Source organism: Notolepis coatsorum, assembly GCF_963971535.1.
Source record: "Notolepis coatsorum genome assembly, chromosome: 12".
Lineage (NCBI taxonomy): Eukaryota > Metazoa > Chordata > Actinopteri > Aulopiformes > Paralepididae > Notolepis > Notolepis coatsorum.
In genome coordinates, this window is record NC_140176.1 from 124,122,693 (window position 1) to 124,145,142 (window position 22,450).

General features: G+C 42.3%; 1 protein-coding gene across 1 annotated transcript in view; it reads right to left on the reverse strand.

Moving 5' to 3' along the window:
• Positions 1-1,231: 1,231 nt before the first annotated feature.
• jmjd8 (jumonji domain containing 8) overlaps positions 1,232-22,450 on the reverse strand; it is a 42,457-nt gene continuing 21,238 nt past the window's right edge. Inside the window, exons 6-9 of the mRNA XM_084326327.1 lie at positions 17,704-17,823; positions 13,232-13,299; positions 5,328-5,462; positions 1,232-1,491 (exon numbers count right to left, since the gene is read on the reverse strand). Of these exons, the coding sequence (XP_084182453.1) occupies positions 1,411-1,491; positions 5,328-5,462; positions 13,232-13,299; positions 17,704-17,823 (404 nt within the window). The 3' untranslated portion in view covers positions 1,232-1,410. The remainder of the gene's footprint in view (positions 1,492-5,327; positions 5,463-13,231; positions 13,300-17,703; positions 17,824-22,450) is intronic.

Genomic DNA, 22,450 nt, shown 5'->3' on the forward strand with positions numbered 1-22,450 from the left:
ACTCATCGTCCAGGAGGCGTGTCTCTGATCGATGAATCACTCATTATCCAGGAGGCGTGTCTCTGATCGATGAATCACTCATCATCCAGGAGGCGTGTCTCTGACAGATGAATCACTCATCATCCAGGAGGCGTGTCTCTGACAGATGAATCACTTGTCGTCCAGGAGGCGTGTCTCTGATCGATGAATCACTCATCATCCAGGAGGTGTGTCTCTGATCGATGAATCACTCATCGTCCAGGAGGCGTGTCTCTGATCGATGAATCACTCATCATCCAGGAGGCGTGTCTCTGATCGATGAATCACTCATCATCCAGGAGGCGTGTCTCTGACAGATGAATCACTCATCGTCCAGGAGGCGTGTCTCTGATCGATGAATCACTCATCATCCAGGAGGTGTGTCTCTGATCGATGAATCACTCATCCAGGAGGCGTGTCTCTGATCGATGAATCACTCATCATCCAGGAGGAGTGTCTCTGACAGATGAATCACTCATCATCCAGGAGGTGTGTCTCTGATCGATGAATCACTCATCATCCAGGAGGTGTGTCTCTGATCGATGAATCACTCATCGTCCAGGAGGCGTGTCTCTGATCGATGAATCACTCATCATCCAGGAGGCGTGTCTCTGATCGATGAATCACTCATCATCCAGGAGGCGTGTCTCTGACAGATGAATCACTCATCGTCCAGGAGGCGTGTCTCTGATCGATGAATCACTCATCATCCAGGAGGTGTGTCTCTGATCGATGAATCACTCATCATCCAGGAGGCGTGTCTCTGATCGATGAATCACTCATCATCCAGGAGGAGTGTCTCTGATCGATGAATCACTCATCATCCAGGAGGCGTGTCTCTGACAGATGAATCACTCATCGTCCAGGAGGCGTGTCTCTGATCGATGAATCACTCATCATCCAGGAGGCGTGTCTCTGACAGATGAATCACTCATCGTCCAGGAGGCGTGTCTCTGATCGATGAATCACTCATCATCCAGGAGGCGTGTCTCTGATCGATGAATCACTCATCATCCAGGAGGCGTGTCTCTGACAGATGAATCACTCATCGTCCAGGAGGCGTGTCTCTGATCGATGAATCACTCATCATCCAGGAGGCGTGTCTCTGATCGATGAATCACTCATCATCCAGGAGGCGTGTCTCTGACAGATGAATCACTCATCGTCCAGGAGGCGTGTCTCTGATCGATGAATCACTCATCATCCAGGAGGCGTGTCTCTGATCGATGAATCACTCATCATCCAGGAGGCGTGTCTCTGACAGATGAATCACTCATCGTCCAGGAGATACAATTGTCGATCGAGTCCCTCGGCCTGGGTTCTCGTCAGAAGAACACTGCGAGCGGAGACTCTGGATGACAGAGTTTTGCGAGCAGCGTCCGATGGAGGAGCTCAGCCGAGGAAGGTGGAGATGAAGACGCTGGTGTCCAGATTGAGCGTGGCGTGCCACCAGCGGTCAGGGAAGTACAGCACCTGGAGGAGAACAACGTTGTTGTTTATGTGAGCTACAGGAGCGCGTACAACCTCGTATACCATGTGTTTATGTGAGCTACAGCCTCGTATACCATGTGTTTATGTGAGCTACAGCCTCGTATACCATGTGTTTATGTGAGCTACAGCCTCGTATACCATGTGTTTATGTGAGCTACAGCCTCGTACACCATGTGTTTATGTGAGCTACAGCCTCGTACACCATGTGTTTATGTGAGCTACAGCCTCGTATACCATGTGTTTATGTGAGCTACAGCCTCGTACACCATGTGTTTATGTGAGCTACAGCCTCGTACACCATGTGTTTATGTGAGCTACAGCCTCGTACACCATGTGTTTATGTGAGCTACAGCCTCATACACCATGTGTTTATGTGAGCTACAGGAGCGCGAACAACCTCGTACACCATGTGTTTATGTGAGCTGCAGGAGCGCGGACAACCTCGTATACCATGTGTTTATGTGAGCTACAGCCTCGTACACCATGTGTTTATGTGAGCTACAGCCTCGTACACCATGTGTTTATGTGAGCTACAGCCTCGTACACCATGTGTTTATGTGAGCTACAACCTCGTACACCATGTGTTTATGTGAGCTACAGGAGCGCGTACAACCTCGTATACCTTGTGTTTATGTGAGCTACAACCTTGTATACCATGTGTTTATGTGAGCTACAACCTCGTACACCATGTGTTTATGTGAGCTACAGGAGCGTGTACAACTTCGTACACCATGTGTTTATGTGAGCTACAGGAGCGAGGACAGCCTCGTACACCATGTGTTTATGTGAGCTACAGGAGCGCGTACAACCTCGTACACCATGTGTTTATGTGAGCTACAGGAGCGCGTACAACCTCGTATACCATGTGTTTATGTGAGCTACAGGAGCGCTGACAACCTCGTATACCATGTGTTTATGTGAGCTACAGCCTCGTATACCATGTGTTTATGTGAGCTACAGCCTCGTATACCATGTGTTTATGTGAGCTACAGCTCAGCGTGTACAACCTCGTATACCATGTGTTTATGTGAGCTACAGCCTCGTATACCATGTGTTTATGTGAGCTACAGCTCAGCGTGTACAACCTCGTACACCATGTGTTTATGTGAGCTACAGGAGCGCGTACAACCTCGTACACCATGTGTTTATGTGAGCTACAGCTCAGCGCGTACTTTGCGTGGCGATACTGTATCGATACAAGGACACCAAGTATCGATATTTTATTGTGCAATTATATATAATTTTTATAATATATTATATAAGTTGCATTGTTCATTTCAATACCTGTAATAGTACAGTAGTCCACACACACACACGTGTGCATTCAGTTACGTTGGAATATGACTGTAATACAAACAGTTCAGTTTGTCAGGTACATGCAACACAGATTACAGTGTTGACATCTGTCTGCTTGAGAAAATCCCATTTGCTGCAATACAAATTATTATTATTATTATTTTTTTTGTATCTACTTTTTCTCCCATTTTCTATTTTTCTCCCATCCCAATTTTCGTATCGTCCAATTCTACCCTCCCCTGTCTCGAACGTTGTTAGGCCATGCCTCCCACTGGTCGGCTGCAATGTGGACGAAGCCTTGCATCACGTGTCCCCTCCGGTACTCGAGGAGGCAGCCGTCGCATCTTTTCACCTGCACAGCGCGATCTCTCAGCGGCGGGGGTCTGCGTTTGGAGGGCACGCCGCCCCCGTCGCTTCCTGATTCTGCTGCGCAGGCGCACCAACTGACCTGTAGGAGTCGCTGTCCACAACGTCCGATCCCCACCCATCAGCTTCCCACCCCCTAATACGGCCAATTGTATTAGTATGAACGACCAGCCAAGCTGATAGCAATGCGGAGAGCTGGGCTCGAACCCAGCGTCTCCTGCATTGGTGGTGAGCGCCTTGCCCACTGCACCACCTAGCCGCCCTGCAATACAAATTATTGAAGTGAGATGAACAGACTGAAAACTTTATTTTATTAGATAAAACAAGTTGACAAAGTTTTACTTTGCAGTTGAGAAAAGGTAATACATTGCAATATTAATATCGCAATACTCAGCATATCGCAATATATTTTGAATCGCAATACTATCGTACCGTGACTTAAGTATCGTGATAATATCGTATCGTGAGGCCTCTGGTGATTCCCACCCCCATGTATCGTGGTTTTAAAAGGTATTGTGGTTTATAAAGGACATGTATCATGGTTTATAAAAGACATGTATCATGGTTTATAAAGGACATGTATCATGGTTTATAAAGGACATGTATCATGGTTTATAAAAGACATGTATCATGGTTTATAAAGGACATGTATCATGGTTTATAAAGGATATGTATCATGGTTTATAAAAGACATGTATCATGGTTTATAAAGGACATGTATCATGGTTTATAAAAGACATGTATCATAGTTTATAAAATACATGTATCATAGTTTATAAAGGACATGTATCATGGTTTATAAAGAACATGTCTCATGGTTTATAAAGGATATGTATCATGGTTTATAAAAGACATGTATCATGGTTTATAAAGGACATGTATCATGGTTTATAAAGGACATGTATCATGGTTTATAAAGGACATGTATCATAGTTTATAAAAGACATGTATCATAGTTTATAAAGGACATGTATCATGGTTTATAAAGAACATGTATCATGGTTTATAAAGGACATGTATCATGGTTTATAAAGAACATGTATCATGGTTTATAAAGGACATGTATCATAGTTTATAAAAGACATGTATCATAGTTTATAAAGGACATGTATCATGGTTTATAAAGAACATGTATCATGGTTTATAAAAGACATGTATCATGGTTTATAAAAGACATGTATCATGGTTTATAAAGGACATGTATCATGGTTTATAAAGAACATGTATCATGGTTTATAAAGGACATGTATCATAGTTTATAAAAGACATGTATCATAGTTTATAAAGGACATGTATCATGGTTTATAAAGAACATGTATCATGGTTTATAAAGGACATGTATCATAGTTTATAAAGGACATGTATCATGGTTTATAAAGAACATGTATCATGGTTTATAAAGGACATGTATCATGGTTTATAAAGGACATGTATCATGGTTTATAAAGGACATGTATCATGGTTTATAAAGGACATGTATCATGGTTTATAAAGGACATGTATCATGGTTTATAAAAGACATGTATCATGGTTTATAAAGAACATGTATCATGGTTTATAAAGGACATGTATCATGGTTTATAAAAGACATGTATCATGGTTTATAAAGGACATGTATCATGGTTTATAAAAGACATGTATCATGGTTTATAAAGAACATGTATCATGGTTTATAAAGGACATGTATCATGGTTTATAAAGGACATGTATCATGGTTTATAAAGGACATGTATCATGGTTTATAAAGGACATGTATCATGGTTTATAAAGAACATGTATCATGGTTTATAAAGGACATGTATCATGGTTTATAAAGGACATGTATCATGGTTTATAAAAGACATGTATCATGGTTTATAAAGGACATGTATCATGGTTTATAAAGGACATGTATCATAGTTTATAAAGGACATGTATCATGGTTTATAAAGGACATGTATCATGGTTTATAAAAGACATGTATCATGGTTTATAAAGAACATGTATCATGGTTTATAAAGGACATGTATCATGTGTGCACACGATGTATACAGTCAATTCAATTACAGTTTGAATCTTTAATGAGATAAAAACACACATTAATATACATCTTGATGATGATGCTTCATATCAATGTATTGATGTTATTATTTAGGGTTGTAGATGGTAACTCTTACCTCTCCAGGCTGGATGGTGCACTCCATCGGAGCCTCCTCTAGGGGCAGGACAGGGTAGGTGTCTGTGACCCAGGACAGGGTGGTGTGGTTGGGGTGGAAATGGGGCTCCCGGTCAGGGGGGTAGAGGAACCAGCGCTGTGTGGGACCAGAGAACCAGCTGAGAGCTCAGCAGAGGTAGGGAGGGCCAATGGTGCCGCAGTATATTGTACAGCAGTATATTGTGCCGCAGTATATTGTACAGCAGTATATTGTACAGCAGTATATTGTACAGCAGTATATTGTGCAGCAGTATATTGTACAGCAGTATATTGTACATCAGTATATTGTACATCAGTATATTGTACATCAGTATATTGTACATCAGTATATTGTACAGCAGTATATTGTACATCAGTATATTGTACATCAGTATATTGTACATCAGTATATTGTACATCAGTATATTGTACATCAGTATATTGTACAGCAGTATATTGTGCATCAGTATATTGTACAGCAGTATATTGTACATCAGTATATTGTACATCAGTATATTGTACATCAGTATATTGTACATCAGTATATTGTACAGCAGTATATTGTACAGCAGTATATTGTACATCAGTATATTGTACAGCAGTATATTGTACAGCAGTATATTGTACAGCAGTATATTGTACAGCAGTATATTGTACATCAGTATATTGTACAGCAGTATATTGTACATCAGTATATTGTGCAGCAGTATATTGTACAGCAGTATATTGTACAGCAGTATATTGTACAGCAGTATATTGTACATCAGTATATTGTACAGCAGTATATTGTACATCAGTATATTGTACATCAGTATATTGTACATCAGTATATTGTACATCAGTATATTGTACATCAGTATATTGTACATCAGTATATTGTACATCAGTATATTGTGCAGCAGTATATTGTACATCAGTATATTGTACATCAGTATATTGTACAGCAGTATATTGTACAGCAGTATATTGTACAGCAGTATATTGTACATCAGTATATTGTACATCAGTATATTGTACAGCAGTATATTGTACAGCAGTATATTGTACATCAGTATATTGTACATCAGTATATTGTACATCAGTATATTGTACATCAGTATATTGTGCAGCAGTATATTGTACAGCAGTATATTGTACATCAGTATATTGTACAGCAGTATATTGTACAGCAGTATATTGTACAGCAGTATATTGTACAGCAGTATATTGTACATCAGTATATTGTACAGCAGTATATTGTACAGCAGTATATTGTACAGCAGTATATTGTACAGCAGTATATTGTACATCAGTATATTGTACATCAGTATATTGTACAGCAGTATATTGTACAGCAGTATATTGTGCAGCAGTATATTGTACAGCAGTATATTGTACAGCAGTATATTGTACATCAGTATATTGTACATCAGTATATTGTACAGCAGTATATTGTACAGCAGTATATTGTACAGCAGTATATTGTACATCAGTATATTGTACATCAGTATATTGTACAGCAGTATATTGTACAGCAGTATATTGTACATCAGTATATTGTACATCAGTATATTGTACAGCAGTATATTGTACAGCAGTATATTGTACAGCAGTATATTGTACATCAGTATATTGTACATCAGTATATTGTACAGCAGTATATTGTACAGCAGTATATTGTACATCAGTATATTGTACAGCAGTATATTGTACAGCAGTATATTGTACATCAGTATATTGTACAGCAGTATATTGTACAGCAGTATATTGTACATCAGTATATTGTACAGCAGTATATTGTACAGCAGTATATTGTACAGCAGTATATTGTACAGCAGTATATTGTACATCAGTATATTGTACATCAGTATATTGTACAGCAGTATATTGTACATCAGTATATTGTACAGCAGTATATTGTACATCAGTATATTGTACAGCAGTATATTGTACATCAGTATATTGTACATCAGTATATTGTACAGCAGTATATTGTACAGCAGTATATTGTGCAGCAGTATATTGTACAGCAGTATATTGTACATCAGTATATTGTACATCAGTATATTGTACATCAGTATATTGTACAGCAGTATATTGTACAGCAGTATATTGTACAGCAGTATATTGTACAGCAGTATATTGTACAGCAGTATATTGTACAGCAGTATATTGTGCAGCAGTATATTGTGCAGCAGTATATTGTACATCAGTATATTGTACAGCAGTATATTGTACAGCAGTATATTGTACATCAGTATATTGTACAGCAGTATATTGTACAGCAGTATATTGTACAGCAGTATATTGTACATCAGTATATTGTACATCAGTATATTGTACATCAGTATATTGTACATCAGTATATTGTACAGCAGTATATTGTACAGCAGTATATTGTACAGCAGTATATTGTACATCAGTATATTGTACAGCAGTATATTGTACATCAGTATATTGTACAGCAGTATATTGTACATCAGTATATTGTGCAGCAGTATATTGTACAGCAGTATATTGTACATCAGTATATTGTACATCAGTATATTGTACAGCAGTATATTGTACATCAGTATATTGTACATCAGTATATTGTACAGCAGTATATTGTACAGCAGTATATTGTACAGCAGTATATTGTACATCAGTATATTGTACAGCAGTATATTGTACATCAGTATATTGTACATCAGTATATTGTACAGCAGTATATTGTGCAGCAGTATATTGTACATCAGTATATTGTACAGCAGTATATTGTACATCAGTATATTGTACATCAGTATATTGTACAGCAGTATATTGTACATCAGTATATTGTACAGCAGTATATTGTACAGCAGTATATTGTACAGCAGTATATTGTACAGCAGTATATTGTACAGCAGTATATTGTACAGCAGTATATTGTACAGCAGTATATTGTACAGCAGTATATTGTACAGCAGTATATTGTACAGCAGTATATTGTACATCAGTATATTGTACAGCAGTATATTGTACAGCAGTATATTGTACAGCAGTATATTGTACAGCAGTATATTGTACAGCAGTATATTGTACATCAGTATATTGTACAGCAGTATATTGTACAGCAGTATATTGTACATCAGTATATTGTACAGCAGTATATTGTACAGCAGTATATTGTACATCAGTATATTGTACAGCAGTATATTGTACAGCAGTATATTGTACAGCAGTATATTGTACAGCAGTATATTGTACAGCAGTATATTGTACAGCAGTATATTGTACAGCAGTATATTGTACATCAGTATATTGTACATCAGTATATTGTACAGCAGTATATTGTGCAGCAGTATATTGTACAGCAGTATATTGTACAGCAGTATATTGTACAGCAGTATATTGTACAGCAGTATATTGTACAGCAGTATATTGTACATCAGTATATTGTACAGCAGTATATTGTACAGCAGTATATTGTGCAGCAGTATATTGTACAGCAGTATATTGTACATCAGTATATTGTACATCAGTATATTGTACAGCAGTATATTGTACAGCAGTATATTGTACAGCAGTATATTGTACATCAGTATATTGTACATCAGTATATTGTACAGCAGTATATTGTACAGCAGTATATTGTACATCAGTATATTGTACAGCAGTATATTGTACATCAGTATATTGTGCAGCAGTATATTGTACATCAGTATATTGTACAGCAGTATATTGTACAGCAGTATATTGTGCAGCAGTATATTGTACAGCAGTATATTGTACAGCAGTATATTGTACAGCAGTATATTGTACAGCAGTATATTGTACAGCAGTATATTGTGCAGCAGTATATTGTACATCAGTATATTGTGCAGCAGTATATTGTACATCAGTATATTGTGCAGCAGTATATTGTACAGCAGTATATTGTACAGCAGTATATTGTACAGCAGTATATTGTACAGCAGTATATTGTGCAGCAGTATATTGTACAGCAGTATATTGTACAGCAGTATATTGTACAGCAGTATATTGTACAGCAGTATATTGTGCAGCAGTATATTGTACAGCAGTATATTGTACATCAGTATATTGTACATCAGTATATTGTACAGCAGTATATTGTACAGCAGTATATTGTACAGCAGTATATTGTGCAGCAGTATATTGTACAGCAGTATATTGTACATCAGTATATTGTACATCAGTATATTGTACAGCAGTATATTGTACATCAGTATATTGTACATCAGTATATTGTACATCAGTATATTGTACATCAGTATATTGTACATCAGTATATTGTACAGCAGTATATTGTACAGCAGTATATTGTACAGCAGTATATTGTACAGCAGTATATTGTACAGCAGTATATTGTACATCAGTATATTGTACATCAGTATATTGTACAGCAGTATATTGTACAGCAGTATATTGTACAGCAGTATATTGTACAGCAGTATATTGTACAGCAGTATATTGTACAGCAGTATATTGTACAGCAGTATATTGTGCAGCAACAACTTAAAACGTGGGCTGTTTGGCCTTTGAAGCTTCAGAGGTAGGGGTGTAACGGTACGCGAATACGTACTGTACCGCCTCAATGTGGTCCTCCGGTACAGTACGCGCTGTGCACCGAACGATTGCAACGGTAGTACGGTACGGAACCTTTTTTTGCAGAACTTAAATATAAATATAACGTGCACAACTAACCGGATGTTGTTTGTTCATCCCACGCAGCCACGCTGAGTGAGAGCTGTAATTCAGCATAGCATATTAGCCTTAGTATGGCGAGTGCAATACTAACTGACAAGCCAGAGCTAGAAGATGCTCCCACAACATTCAAGTCTCCCGTTTGGGATCATTTCAGATTCCCAGTTAACCACAGTAATGGACAAAGACAGGTGGATCGCACTAAAGCTACGTGCCGGCTAGCCCCTTTCGTGACTGTGATGCACACTTGTGATGCAAGCCTCGCATCACAGTCACGAAAGGGGCTACGTGCCGGCATTGTTCAACTTTATTGCGAACTTTATCACGCATTTGAAACGGCATCACCCGAATGTGAATATCACTGGTACAAGGACGAAACGGACCCGAGTGCAAACCCAGCTCCCTGTGGCATTCAAGCAGCATCTCGCTATTAATTCAGACCAGGCCAAAGCAATAACTAACGCCATAGGTGTTTTTATAGCAGCAGATCTGCGACCATACTCCGTTGTCGAGAACACAGGGTTTAAGCACATGAGCCCCGCTACCTAGTTCCCTCTCGTCCGTATTTCAGCCAGCAAGTCATACCAGCTCTGTATAAACAAGCACACGCTACAGTTGTCCAAGGCATCTGCTATATAATAATCTTCAGATTTACTTTAAGTGTTATTAGTAGGTTACAGCAGTAAGCCTTAGTTTGCTCAGTAAATTATGGCCAATTTGTTTTATATTGTTTAATACAGTTAAATAAATAAATAGATAAATGAAAAGCAATTTGTTTTGTACCAAAAATAATACCGAACCGTGACTTCAAAACCGAGGTACGTACCGAACCGTGGATTTTGTGTACCGTTACACCCCTATTCAGAGGTCATTATCAAAGCTCCATTCTTCCTACACACAGAGTTTCAATGTGTTTACAAGAGTTTGAGCGCTGCTTTAACCACAAAGGAAACACAAACTGCGAAGGAATGGATCTGCGACCCGTTTGTGAACAAAACGGGCCAATCGAGCAACAAGAGGATCAGCTGCTGGAGATCGCAAAAGACGGTGACCTTAAACGTACGTTTGAGACAACAACTCTGCCGATGTTCTGGATGAAAACAGAATATCCTGACATCGCCACAAGAGCACTGAAACCCCTGCTGCCATTTCCAACATCATATCTTTGTGAAGCGGGCTTTTCTGCAGCGACAGCAGCCGAGACAGAATGACGGAGCAGACTGGACCTGAGGAGCACCTCACGGTCTCCCATCACCCCTAGATGGGACCACCTCACGGTCTCCCATCACCCCCAGATGGGACCACCTCACGGTCTCCCATCACCCCCAGATGGGACCACCTCACGGTCTCCCATCACCCCTAGATGGGACCACCTCACTGTCTCCCATCACCCCTAGATGGGACCACCTCACGGTCTCCCATCACCCCTAGATGGGACCACCTCACGGTCTCCCATCACCCCTAGATGGGACCACCTCACTGTCTCCCATCACCCCCAGATGGGACCACCTCACGGTCTCCCATCACCCCCAGATGGGACCACCTCACGGTCTCCCATCACCCCCAGATGGGACCACCTCACGGTCTCCCATCACCCCCAGATGGGACCACCTCACTGTCTCCCATCACCCCTAGATGGGACCACCTCACGGTCTCCCATCACCCCCAGATGGGACCACCTCACTGTCTCCCATCACCCCTAGATGGGACCACCTCACGGTCTCCCATCACCCCTAGATGGGACCGCCTCACTGTCTCCCATCACCCCTAGATGGGACCACCTCACGGTCTCCCATCACCCCCAGATGGGACCACCTCACGGTCTCCCATCACCCCCAGATGGGACCACCTCACTGTCTCCCATCACCCCCAGATGGGACCACCTCACTGTCTCCCATCACCCCCAGATGGGACCACCTCACGGTCTCCCATCACCCCCAGATGGGACCACCTCACTGTCTCCCATCACCCCCAGATGGGACCACCTCACGGTCTCCCATCACCCCTAGATGGGACCACCTCACTGTCTCCCATCACCCCTAGATGGGACCACCTCACGGTCTCCCATCACCCCCAGATGGGACCACCTCACGGTCTCCCATCACCCCTAGATGGGACCGCCTCACTGTCTCCCATCACCCCCAGATGGGACCACCTCACTGTCTCCCATCACCCCTAGATGGGACCACCTCACGGTCTCCCATCACCCCTAGATGGGACCACCTCACGGTCTCCCATCACCCCCAGATGGGACCACCTCACGGCCTCCCATCACCCCTAGATGGGACCGCCTCACTGTCTCCCATCACCCCTAGATGGGACCACCTCACGGTCTCCCATCACCCCCAGATGGGACCGCCTCACTGTCTCCCATCACCCCCAGATGGGACCACCTCACGGTCTCCCATCACCCCCAGATGGGACCGCCTCACTGTCTCCCATCACCCCCAGATGGGACCACCTCGTTGCAGAGAAACAAGCCCAGGGCTCCCACTGATTCAGCGTTATGGTGAGTTGTATTTTTCATGCACTTAACATTAGTTTTTATGCCGGTCGCGTTAGTTTATTTGTGCTGCATTTACAGATGTAGCCCTGAGGGCGTCCTGTGCTGCCGGGTGGTTCCCAGCGTGTGCCGTATTAACGGTATCATTCACCAGGAGTGCCGAATTTCTCAGCTTGATATAATTAATAAAAATGTCCAATCTAACGAAATTCGTTTGCTCATAAAATTCTGTTAAATGTGATTATAACAGACTGCTGTTAATGCCCGCAAAATGTTAATGCCCCCAAAAAGAAATTGCAATTAACGTGACATGCAGACAGTAAAAGATTAAAGGAACACGCCAACATTATGGGAAACACACTTAAAGTCTTCTCCAGAGTCGGACAAGAAGATGGAGACCAATTATCTCTGTGCGTTCAGTAGAAAGCTATCCGGCTGCAAGCTGGCCTAGCTTAGCACAAATGAATGGAAGTGGATACAGAATAGCTAGCTTAGCTGTTGGCCAAAAATACCTCTCCCAGAGTTTTAAGCTAGGCTAGTGGTCCATATCCGCTTCCATTAATTTGTGCTAAGCTAGGGTAGCTTGCAGCTGGATAGCTTTCTACTGCATGCACAGAGAGAGGAAATTGGTCTCCATCTTCTTGTCCGACTCTGGAGAAGACGGTAAGCGCTTTTCCCATAATGTGGGCGTGTTCCTTTAGAAGAGCTCGCCTGTTTACCTTCCTGCCATAGATGACCTCCGAGTAGCCGGGGCCGTGCCAGTGGAACGGAACACCGGTGCCTGCACCTGGGGGGGGACACAACTTAACCCTTTCACTACCACACTACAGACGGTTAACCTTTCACTATCACACTACAGAAGGTTAATAATAATAATAATAATAATAATACATCTATTTTATATAGCGCTTTTCCAGATGCTCAAAGACGCTTTACATGGGTAGAAGAAACAAAACTATGGCAAAACAAAAACAGAACAAAAATAATACATGACAAAATAACATAAAACTGACAGAATTAGAGGTCAAAAGCAAGATTGAAAAGGTGGGTTTTGAGGGCTGATTTAAAAGACGTCAGGGTGTTTGCATCACGGATATGGCTGGGGAGGGCATTCCAGAGGGAGGGGGCAGCAGCAGCAAAGGCCCTGTCGCCCCAGGTCCGGAGCCTGGTCGTGGGAGGCGTTAGGAGGTTGGCATCTGCAGACCTAAGGCGACGGGTGGGCGTGTGACGGTGGAGGAGGTCGGACAGGTAGGGAGGGGCAAGGTTGTTGAGGGCTTTAAATGTGATGAGAAGTATTTAAAATTGTATCCTGTATTTGATCGGAAGCCAGTGGAGGTCGTGGAGGACAGGGGTGATGTGATCAGAGCGACGGGTGGAGGTGAGCATGCGGGCAGCAGAGTTTTGGACATATTGGAGTTTATTGAGGATAGTGTTTGGTGAGCCGTAGAGGATGCTGTTGCAGTAATCCAGTCTTGATGAAATGAATGCATGAACCAGTGTTTCAGCAGCGGAGAGTGATGGGGAGGGGCGGAGACGAGCAATGTTCCGGAGGTGGTAGAAGGCAGATTTGGTTATGTGGTTCACATGGGGGAGGAAAGAGAGGGTGGAGTCCAGGATGATGCCAAGGTTACGGACGTGAGTGGAGGGGGTGACAATGGAACCATCAATATTTAGGGAGCAATCCTGGGTGTGGCTGGTGAGGGAGTTTGGACCGATAATGACGAGGGATGGTGTCAGTCAGTAGGGAGGAGAGAGAGGAGGGGTGGATGGATTTGAGATCACGGAATGTTATGGAACGCATCTGCTTGATTGGGAGAGTAGGGAGTAGGTTAACCTTTCACTACCACACTACAGACGGTTAACGCTTCTGTAGTGTGGTTGTGAAAGGGTTAACAATTTGTCGTGTGGCAGTGAAAGGGTTAATGGTGATGGAACAACAGGCCCAAAAAGCGTATGGAAAATGATACATACAATGATACATACACTTTATAAGTGTCATGGAAACGGGTTCCATTTCTTGTTCATAATATTGAGACTGAAGTATCTTTGTATATGTCTTATATGAATTTATATGTAACTGACACTTATGTACAGTTATAACGTAAGGTTATCCTATAACCCTAGTGAATGAATATGAATACTGGCTGAGCGTCTCGCTCTGCCTTCTGAGATATCATTATCTCCAGCACCTATTGTGCCCATGGAAACCAAACACATGCACCCACCTGCACATGACCACGCCACTTCCCCTGCGTGCCTCTACAATAGGCAGGAAGTGGTCACGCTTACACCCTTCCAAGTTCGAATTCCATACGCGGAAAACATCCAAGGGACCTCAGGGCGCTGAAGAGCGAGACACTCAGCCAGTATGCAGCTAAAGGGGCTATCGTATCAACATCAGCGTCCGTCCTGCTCAAACACCATTTTCGTGTCCAAAGTATTCTGCCAGGGAACTTATGGACACGACAATAGTAGTAGTTATAAGGTGTTTGAGCAGGACGGACGCTGATGGCGATACGATAGCCCCTTTAGCTGCACTAACGCTGTTGTTAGCTTACATGCTAACGTGAATGGGATCGACCATAGCATTGCGGCTAGGCTAGCTACCTAGTACCGCTAGTTGAATGGATAAACGTTATTTAACATTGCAGAATGTTATTACTTATTACTATTGTCGTGTCCATAAGTTCCCTGGCAGAATACTTGTGAGGACAAAGGTATACAAAGAGGAGAGAACCAGTTTAGATTGGGCATTGTTAGGTTTGGAGAACGGCGGCTATCGCGCTAACAGCTGTTCGATTTCAGCGTCCGTCCTCCTGCTATGCTCATAGCGAGGGGGGCGTACTACCGTAGGTCAGTGGCCAATCAGAGCGCAAAACGGGAACGCGGACGCGTTGGAAAAAGGCTACACGCGAACAGGACACACATCTGTGCAATTACACATACCACCAAAGTCACTGGCCCACTGTGTGCGTGTGTGTGTATCTGCGTGTGCAAACGGGAATGGGACACAGACATTTGAACTATTAAGTGATTAATGCCTACTGTGGCAAAGTTGTAGCCAACAACTAGGCCTAATAAAAAAGGCAGTGACATTGAACAAAAAGGAGACACTGGCATTACCACCAGGGCCATCAGTAGAGGGGACTGTAAGGTGCCTTTTCGGTATACTACCTTTGCTAAAACTGTGTTCTCTGTTAAAGGTGGTAACTACTGGAATAGCCTACCAGTTGCGATTAGAGAGTGCCCCACATACTCCATGTTCAAGACCCACCTTAAACTGCAGCAAACCAGAACTGTGATCATTTTTTATCTGATTAATTTATGCAACTTGTTTCTTGTTTTTATCATTGATTGTCACAATGCTTTTACCCTAAGCAGGCTATTTATTTATTGAAAGAGTTTTGCTGTCTCCTGTTTAGGGACTACGGGTGTAAATTAGCTCTTGCTACAACCCTGCATGTTTACATTTTGTATTTTGTACTTGATGTTCATTAACATGTGCTGTCCCTATCAAATAAACTATCAAATCAAACTACTGCTACAAAAGTAACAGTCACTTAACTTTAGCTTTTGCCCCTTTTATGCATACAATGCCTATGTTTTGGCTAGTGTTGCTCTTCTAGAAAAATAATCCTTTCAGGGTTGCCTATTGAAATACTGTACACCTCCAGTACAGAAACATTGTTTGAGTTTGCGTGTCAGGTAGACCATTGCTGCTGTTGATAACGCTAGCCAAGTTAGCACACACACATACACACACACACGCACAGTGGGCCAGTGACTTTGGTGTAGGGGTGTACAATGCATCGATCCTAAGGGGAAAATTCAACTGCATCGATTTGAAAATGTTAGAATCGATTATCGCAATTTTAATGTGTACACAGTGTTATGTTATTCTCATGTCCGTTACAGCCAACACAACGACATACGCTACTGCATCAACGTTATGATTAACAAAGCAAGACATTCGTTTGTTGCATTAACGTTATATTACTATTCCTATCGATACATCTAGGTGTTCTAAAATCTATTGCTATTGGTAAGACTAGAATAAGTTACATTAATTTAATGTTACTGTCTCGGAAAACTCTCGCATAGCGCAATGGCGGACTTTCCAGAAGTAAAAAAGCAAATGATAGCTGCCGATTGGTAATTTCCTTTATTTCCCTTGAAACCAGTCACGTCACTCTACGGTGATTGGACCGTTGGCTTGAGTGCAATGTGGGACTTGTAGTTTTTGAACGATTAGCAGCGGAGAGAAAAAAGCACGACTGAGGTTGTAATCTTCACTCGCACACTGTGCAAGTAATTGATTTTTCCGGTTCGCACACACATATTCTTAGGGGCAAATGTTGATCAGGAAATAGATAATAGATTTTTCAGCCCGCTTCTCTAGCGTGCAATAAGTACACATATACTATCGATAATCTAGCGTTTATTTGAAAACTATTCATAAATAGGCCGAAAAATGACAATGTTTTTTGTGTATTCCAGTAAAGGGCGATTCCTGTGGAACCTCTTTTTTCTGGAAATGACCAAACACGAGCGTTTTTCAAAATGGTATAGAACGGAAATGTACCGATGAATAAACAATCCGTTTCGACAATGTTATCGTGCGCCCCCTGCTGGCACTGAAAGTGTTAAAGGAGCAGGCAACACCCTAATCTACTTTTTCAAGATTTCAGGCTGTTATGGCCTGGCTCCGCCCATAAGCACTTTGAGTGACAGTCAGTCCACACAGCCTGCGACTGGTAGAGAGAGAGAGAGAGAGAGAGAGAGAGAGAGAGAGAGAGAGAGAGAGAGAGAGAGAGAGAGAGAGAGAGAGAGAGAGAGAGAAGAAAAAAGACAGGCCATTATTGATAAGACCCCCTCTCTCTCTCCCTCCCTCCCTCTCTCTTCCTTTCTTTTTTTCTCTCCCTCTCGGGTGTGCCGCGTGGCAGCTTGTGGGGGGGGGGGGGGGCCTCCCTTCCTCCCTCTCTCTTCCTTTTTTTCTTTCTTTCACTCTCCCGTTCGGAGGTGTGTGCCGCACAGCAGGTTTCTAATCACGATCGCGGGTAAACATGTCTTAATAAAAATAAATATATATATACAGGTATATATATAATCCCGCAGTGATTAGCCACACACACAACCGCGGTGAGAAAACCACAACAGCCCTAATGCAGCGGTGGTTCATAGGAATGCAGACCTGCGAGACCGAAGCTGTAGGCGCCGGTGGTGTGAGGAAGGGCGTAGGGCGGAGCCGTGTAGCTGTCGAACAGGACGCGCCACTCGGTGAAGTTGTTGTCCCCGAAGAAATACAGAGTGTCTGTGGATGAGGGACACACAGTAGGGTTAGGGTTATACAGAAATACAGAGTGTCTGTGGATGAGGGACACACAGTAGGGTTAGGGTTATACAGAAATACAGAGTGTCTGTGGATGAGGGACACACAGTAGGGTTAGGGTTATACAGAAATACAGAGTGTCTGTGGATGAGGGACACACAGTAGGGTTAGGGTTATACAGAAATACAGAGTGTCTGTGGATGAGGGACACACAGTAGGGTTAGGGTTATACAGAAATACAGAGTGTCTGTGGATGAGGGACATACAGTAGGGTTAGGGTTATACAGAAATACAGAGTGTCTGTGGATGAGGGACACACAGTAGGGTTAGGGTTATACAGAAATACAGAGTGTCTGTGGATGAGGGACACACAGTAGGGTTAGGGTTATACAGAAATACAGAGTGTCTGTGGATGAGGGACACACAGTAGGGTTAGGGTTATACAGAAATACAGAGTGTCTGTGGATGAGGGACACACAGTAGATCAGAATCAAGAGTGTTTGTTTTATCAGGATCCCCATTAGCTGTCAAATTAATGAGCGCTAGTCTTCCTGGGGTCCTCGCAAGAATACAAATACAGAATGTAATTAGCAATACAAAAAAAACAAGAAATAAAAAGCATAAAGGAAATAATCAAAATGTGATATTCAACATTGAAGATAGAATTAATGGTTGTATTTATACATACCCCCCCCCCCCCCCCAAAAAGGATAACTGAAATTATTTTAAAAAGAAAAGAAAGAAAGAAAAATACAATAAAATAAAAACATAAAATAGGTAATCACATCTTACTACATCAGTCTCATTTACATAATTTCACTTTTTAACATCTTTTTAAAACTATATTTATTCTTTGCTTGCCTTATAGATACTGGCAGCTTGTTCCAGTTGCATGTGGCTCTACACTGTGGGTTTTAAACCATCAGTCCTGCAGGTGGAGGCAGTACCAGGTCAGTCCTCCAGGTGGAGGCAGTACCAGGTCACCAGCTCTACACTGGGTTTTAAACTATCAGTCCTCCAGGCAGGGCCGTAGCCAGGGTTTAGAAATTAGGGAGGTCCATTTATTTTTTTGGCCCAGACCGGCCCACTATAATCGGTCGGACACCACCCACCAGTACACCATCCTTGCTGTCCCCTTAAATATGCGTACCTACTGTACTATTCCCCCAACCCACTACAAAGCTGGGTAGTAAGTGCCATGGACAAGTGGACCAGGCGAAGAGTCTGCGACGCAAATCCTCGGCCACCAGAGGAACTGTCTGCCTATCGGCCGACTGCCCTCTGGCGGGGGAACCAGGGCCGGAACTCGGCCACCTCACAGGAGATGGGAGTTCAACGGCCCCTCGGCGAAGCACACTGTCCTCCGGGGCGCCGCTCAGGCGCACCTGCCTGCCACAACCGTGGAGCCAGAAACGCCCCACGACGCACGGAGGACGCCGCGATAGTGAAGCGCTGGTGGAGGGTAGCGTTGTGAGCGTCTAGACCCTCCGGTGAAGACATTATCTTTGTTTTTTTTTAAATAGCGAGAGAGAAAAAACAAAGATACAATGTCAACGTAGCTCCTCTCCAACAAACTACTTTTGGCACTAAACTTAAAGTGGTGTATACAGACACTTTCGGTGGTGAAAGTAGGGAAGGAGCCGATTGTGTGGCCAGTTGGCCACCCCCCCGCTTATATAGGAGCGGATGTGGGTGTGGCCAGGCGGAGGTAAATAGGTGTGTGCATGTGGAGAAAGTTTTTCATATTGTTAGAATGGATAAAGGGATAGTTCCAATAGAGCAGAGCGTAAAGATATACGATCTATAACCTAACTATCATCGGGTCTGGCGCTGATTGAGTTAAGTATCACGATACCGGTTCTAAAACGATACCACGGCAAAACTCAAAAATATCAGGAAAGGTAATGGAATATAATATTAGACGACAGAACTTGGAAAAAAATGTATAAACACTAACAGTGACGACACACACCAGGGTTCCCACAGACATTGCAACTTTTTATTCAAGGACTTTCAAGTACTTTTACAAGCACTATTTTTCATTTAAAAACTAACTTTTAACACATTGAGTGCCACGCCCCTTCCGGGAAGTGCATCTGGCCTTGCCGTCCATTAACCCCATGTAAACGCTCACATTGTTTGTAGAGCTAAACCTATATTTTATATTATAGCTATGGATCTAATAACGCTGTCGATTGTCAGTGAGTTGCTTCTGGTCAACATGCAAAAAACTGATTATTTTTTCATCCGTACATTTCCGTTTTATACCGTTTTGAATATGAATATAGTTTGGGTGTTTCTTAGTAATCCCAGGAAAAAGACACGATAATAGCGTTTTAGTGGAATCCACTTATCACGTTGTCATTTTTCGCCCGATTACCGAATCTTCCTGAAATCAATGCTAGATTATAGTTATTATCCTTCCTCATGCACCCATTAAATGTGGTTTAGAGCGGTGCCCCCCCCCCCCCCCCACCAACGGTACACAGCACACACACATTCCACACAGATAGCTTCAATCGCGGGAGAAAGAAATATCAGATCAACGCAGGATTTGATATATACTGTCCTTACCTTGTCTCTGATGTAATGCAAAAAGAATTATCCAATTATCTGATCGCCATTTGAAGTACTGGCCCAGATAACAAACCACATCGTTTCTAATGGAGTGCAGTAGCTGCCACAAGGCGGTAGGCAGCAGTATTGACCGTCTGCAATCTCAGACACACTCAGAACAGCATGCACAAGGTGCCCCGCTGAATTATGAATGGCAATAGCGAATAAAAGAAATACCGTGAGAAAAACGTAGATCTACATTTCCTGCACTCAACCGTTGGGCCACAGAAACGTAGATCTACGTGAACGGCACCCAAAGTGTTAAATGCTGTTTTTTATAGAAATAAAAAAATCTGATACAATATTTATGGCTTAAAATCAATTTCCGACAATTAGTTATACTTTAAATAAAATAAATAAAAATGTCTTGATTCAGACATTTTTTATCATGGATGAACAAAACTTTCAATGCGAATGGTTGATTTGAATTTCAACTACTTTTTAAGCACCTTGTTAAAAGATTGTCTGTTTTCAAGGAATTCCAGGCCTTGACTTTTTTTGTCAAAAAGCAAGCACTTTAACACTTTGAGTGCCACGGACGGGAAATCTCGTTTAAATTTTTTATTTTTTTTATTAGCGATTTCCATTCATATTTCATCAATCTAGCCTCCCATTACCACTGGAACTCTCTCTGAGCTCCATTGGGAAAATACCGCCCCCCCTATCGTCTCTCCCTGTGGTACTGCACCCCATTGGATTAGACTGAATGAAAATCATGGGGGAAAAAAATCCTGCTTCCTGATTTTACTTCTCAGACAAGTCACCCGAGACTATCGGATTCATTCTGGACCATCAGAACAGCGTGGAATCTGTGTTTCGACCACCCAGCGTTGGATCAATAAACACAATCGATATTTGGAATGGCGATCAGGAACAGAGATATCAACGTGGGCCCTATGTGTGTGTGTGTGTGTGCGCGGTCAGGAAATAAGAGATTCGATTTTTCAGCCCGCTTCTATAGCGTGCATAGGTAAGTACACATATACTATCGATAATCTAGCATTTATTTGAAAGCGATTCATAAATAGTCCGAAAAATGACAACGTGTTTTGTGTATTACAGTAAAGGGCGTTTATCACAGAATCTTCTGAAAGTTTCAAGAAACTAGCGTTTTTCAAAATGGTATAAAACGGAAATGAACCGATTAAAAAACAATCCGTTTCGACAATGTTGACTGCAAACAAGTTATTGATAAGCGACGGCCAGATTAGACACATAGCCATAATTTAAGATGTAGTTTATGCGTTCGCAAATATGAGAGCGCTATCATTGAAGTGGGTGGTGGCACGCAACAAGGTTTAGAGACGGGGAGGCATGGCATCCAAAGTGTTAAGCACTTCAAGGACCTTGTGCGAACCCTGACACACACACACGGGTATCGATACTAATAAATCAATACCCAATACAATCGAGTATTGGACCGTTTTTAATGGCTGGGTATCGCAATATTTTTCTAGTATCGGTGTATCCTAATATTTACATTTCTGAGGTCTCTGAGAGTTCCTAATAATCTAAATGATATTGTAGCAAATTTAGAGGCCAGGGCCCTCATTTATCAACGTTGCGTACGCACAGATATGTGCGTAACCCGTGCGTACGATAGTTTCTAAGCAAAGTGTGGGACTTATCAATTTGAACGTGTGCTTGACTTTGTGCGTATATCTACGCACAGCTCCGGCCGTGCGTACCTGGCGCCCGGTGGTAGAATATGAATATTGCAGTCTGCAACGCGGAAATAAGCTTCCGTGCATTAGTTTCAACACTGGCGTGTTCAACTTCTGTATGACCCGTAATTCATTATAGTTCATTGTAAAATAGCGACAGTAGTGTAATTATAACGGGCTCACGCCCGAACAAGAGGTTGGCATGCTTGTTTGGCACGGGGGGGGCAGACGCAGAACACCCACCTCCAAATGCGATTAAATATTGTTTCAAATAAAAAGCGAAATACTATTATTTTGTGTGTCATGGTTCCAAATAAGATTGGCCACAA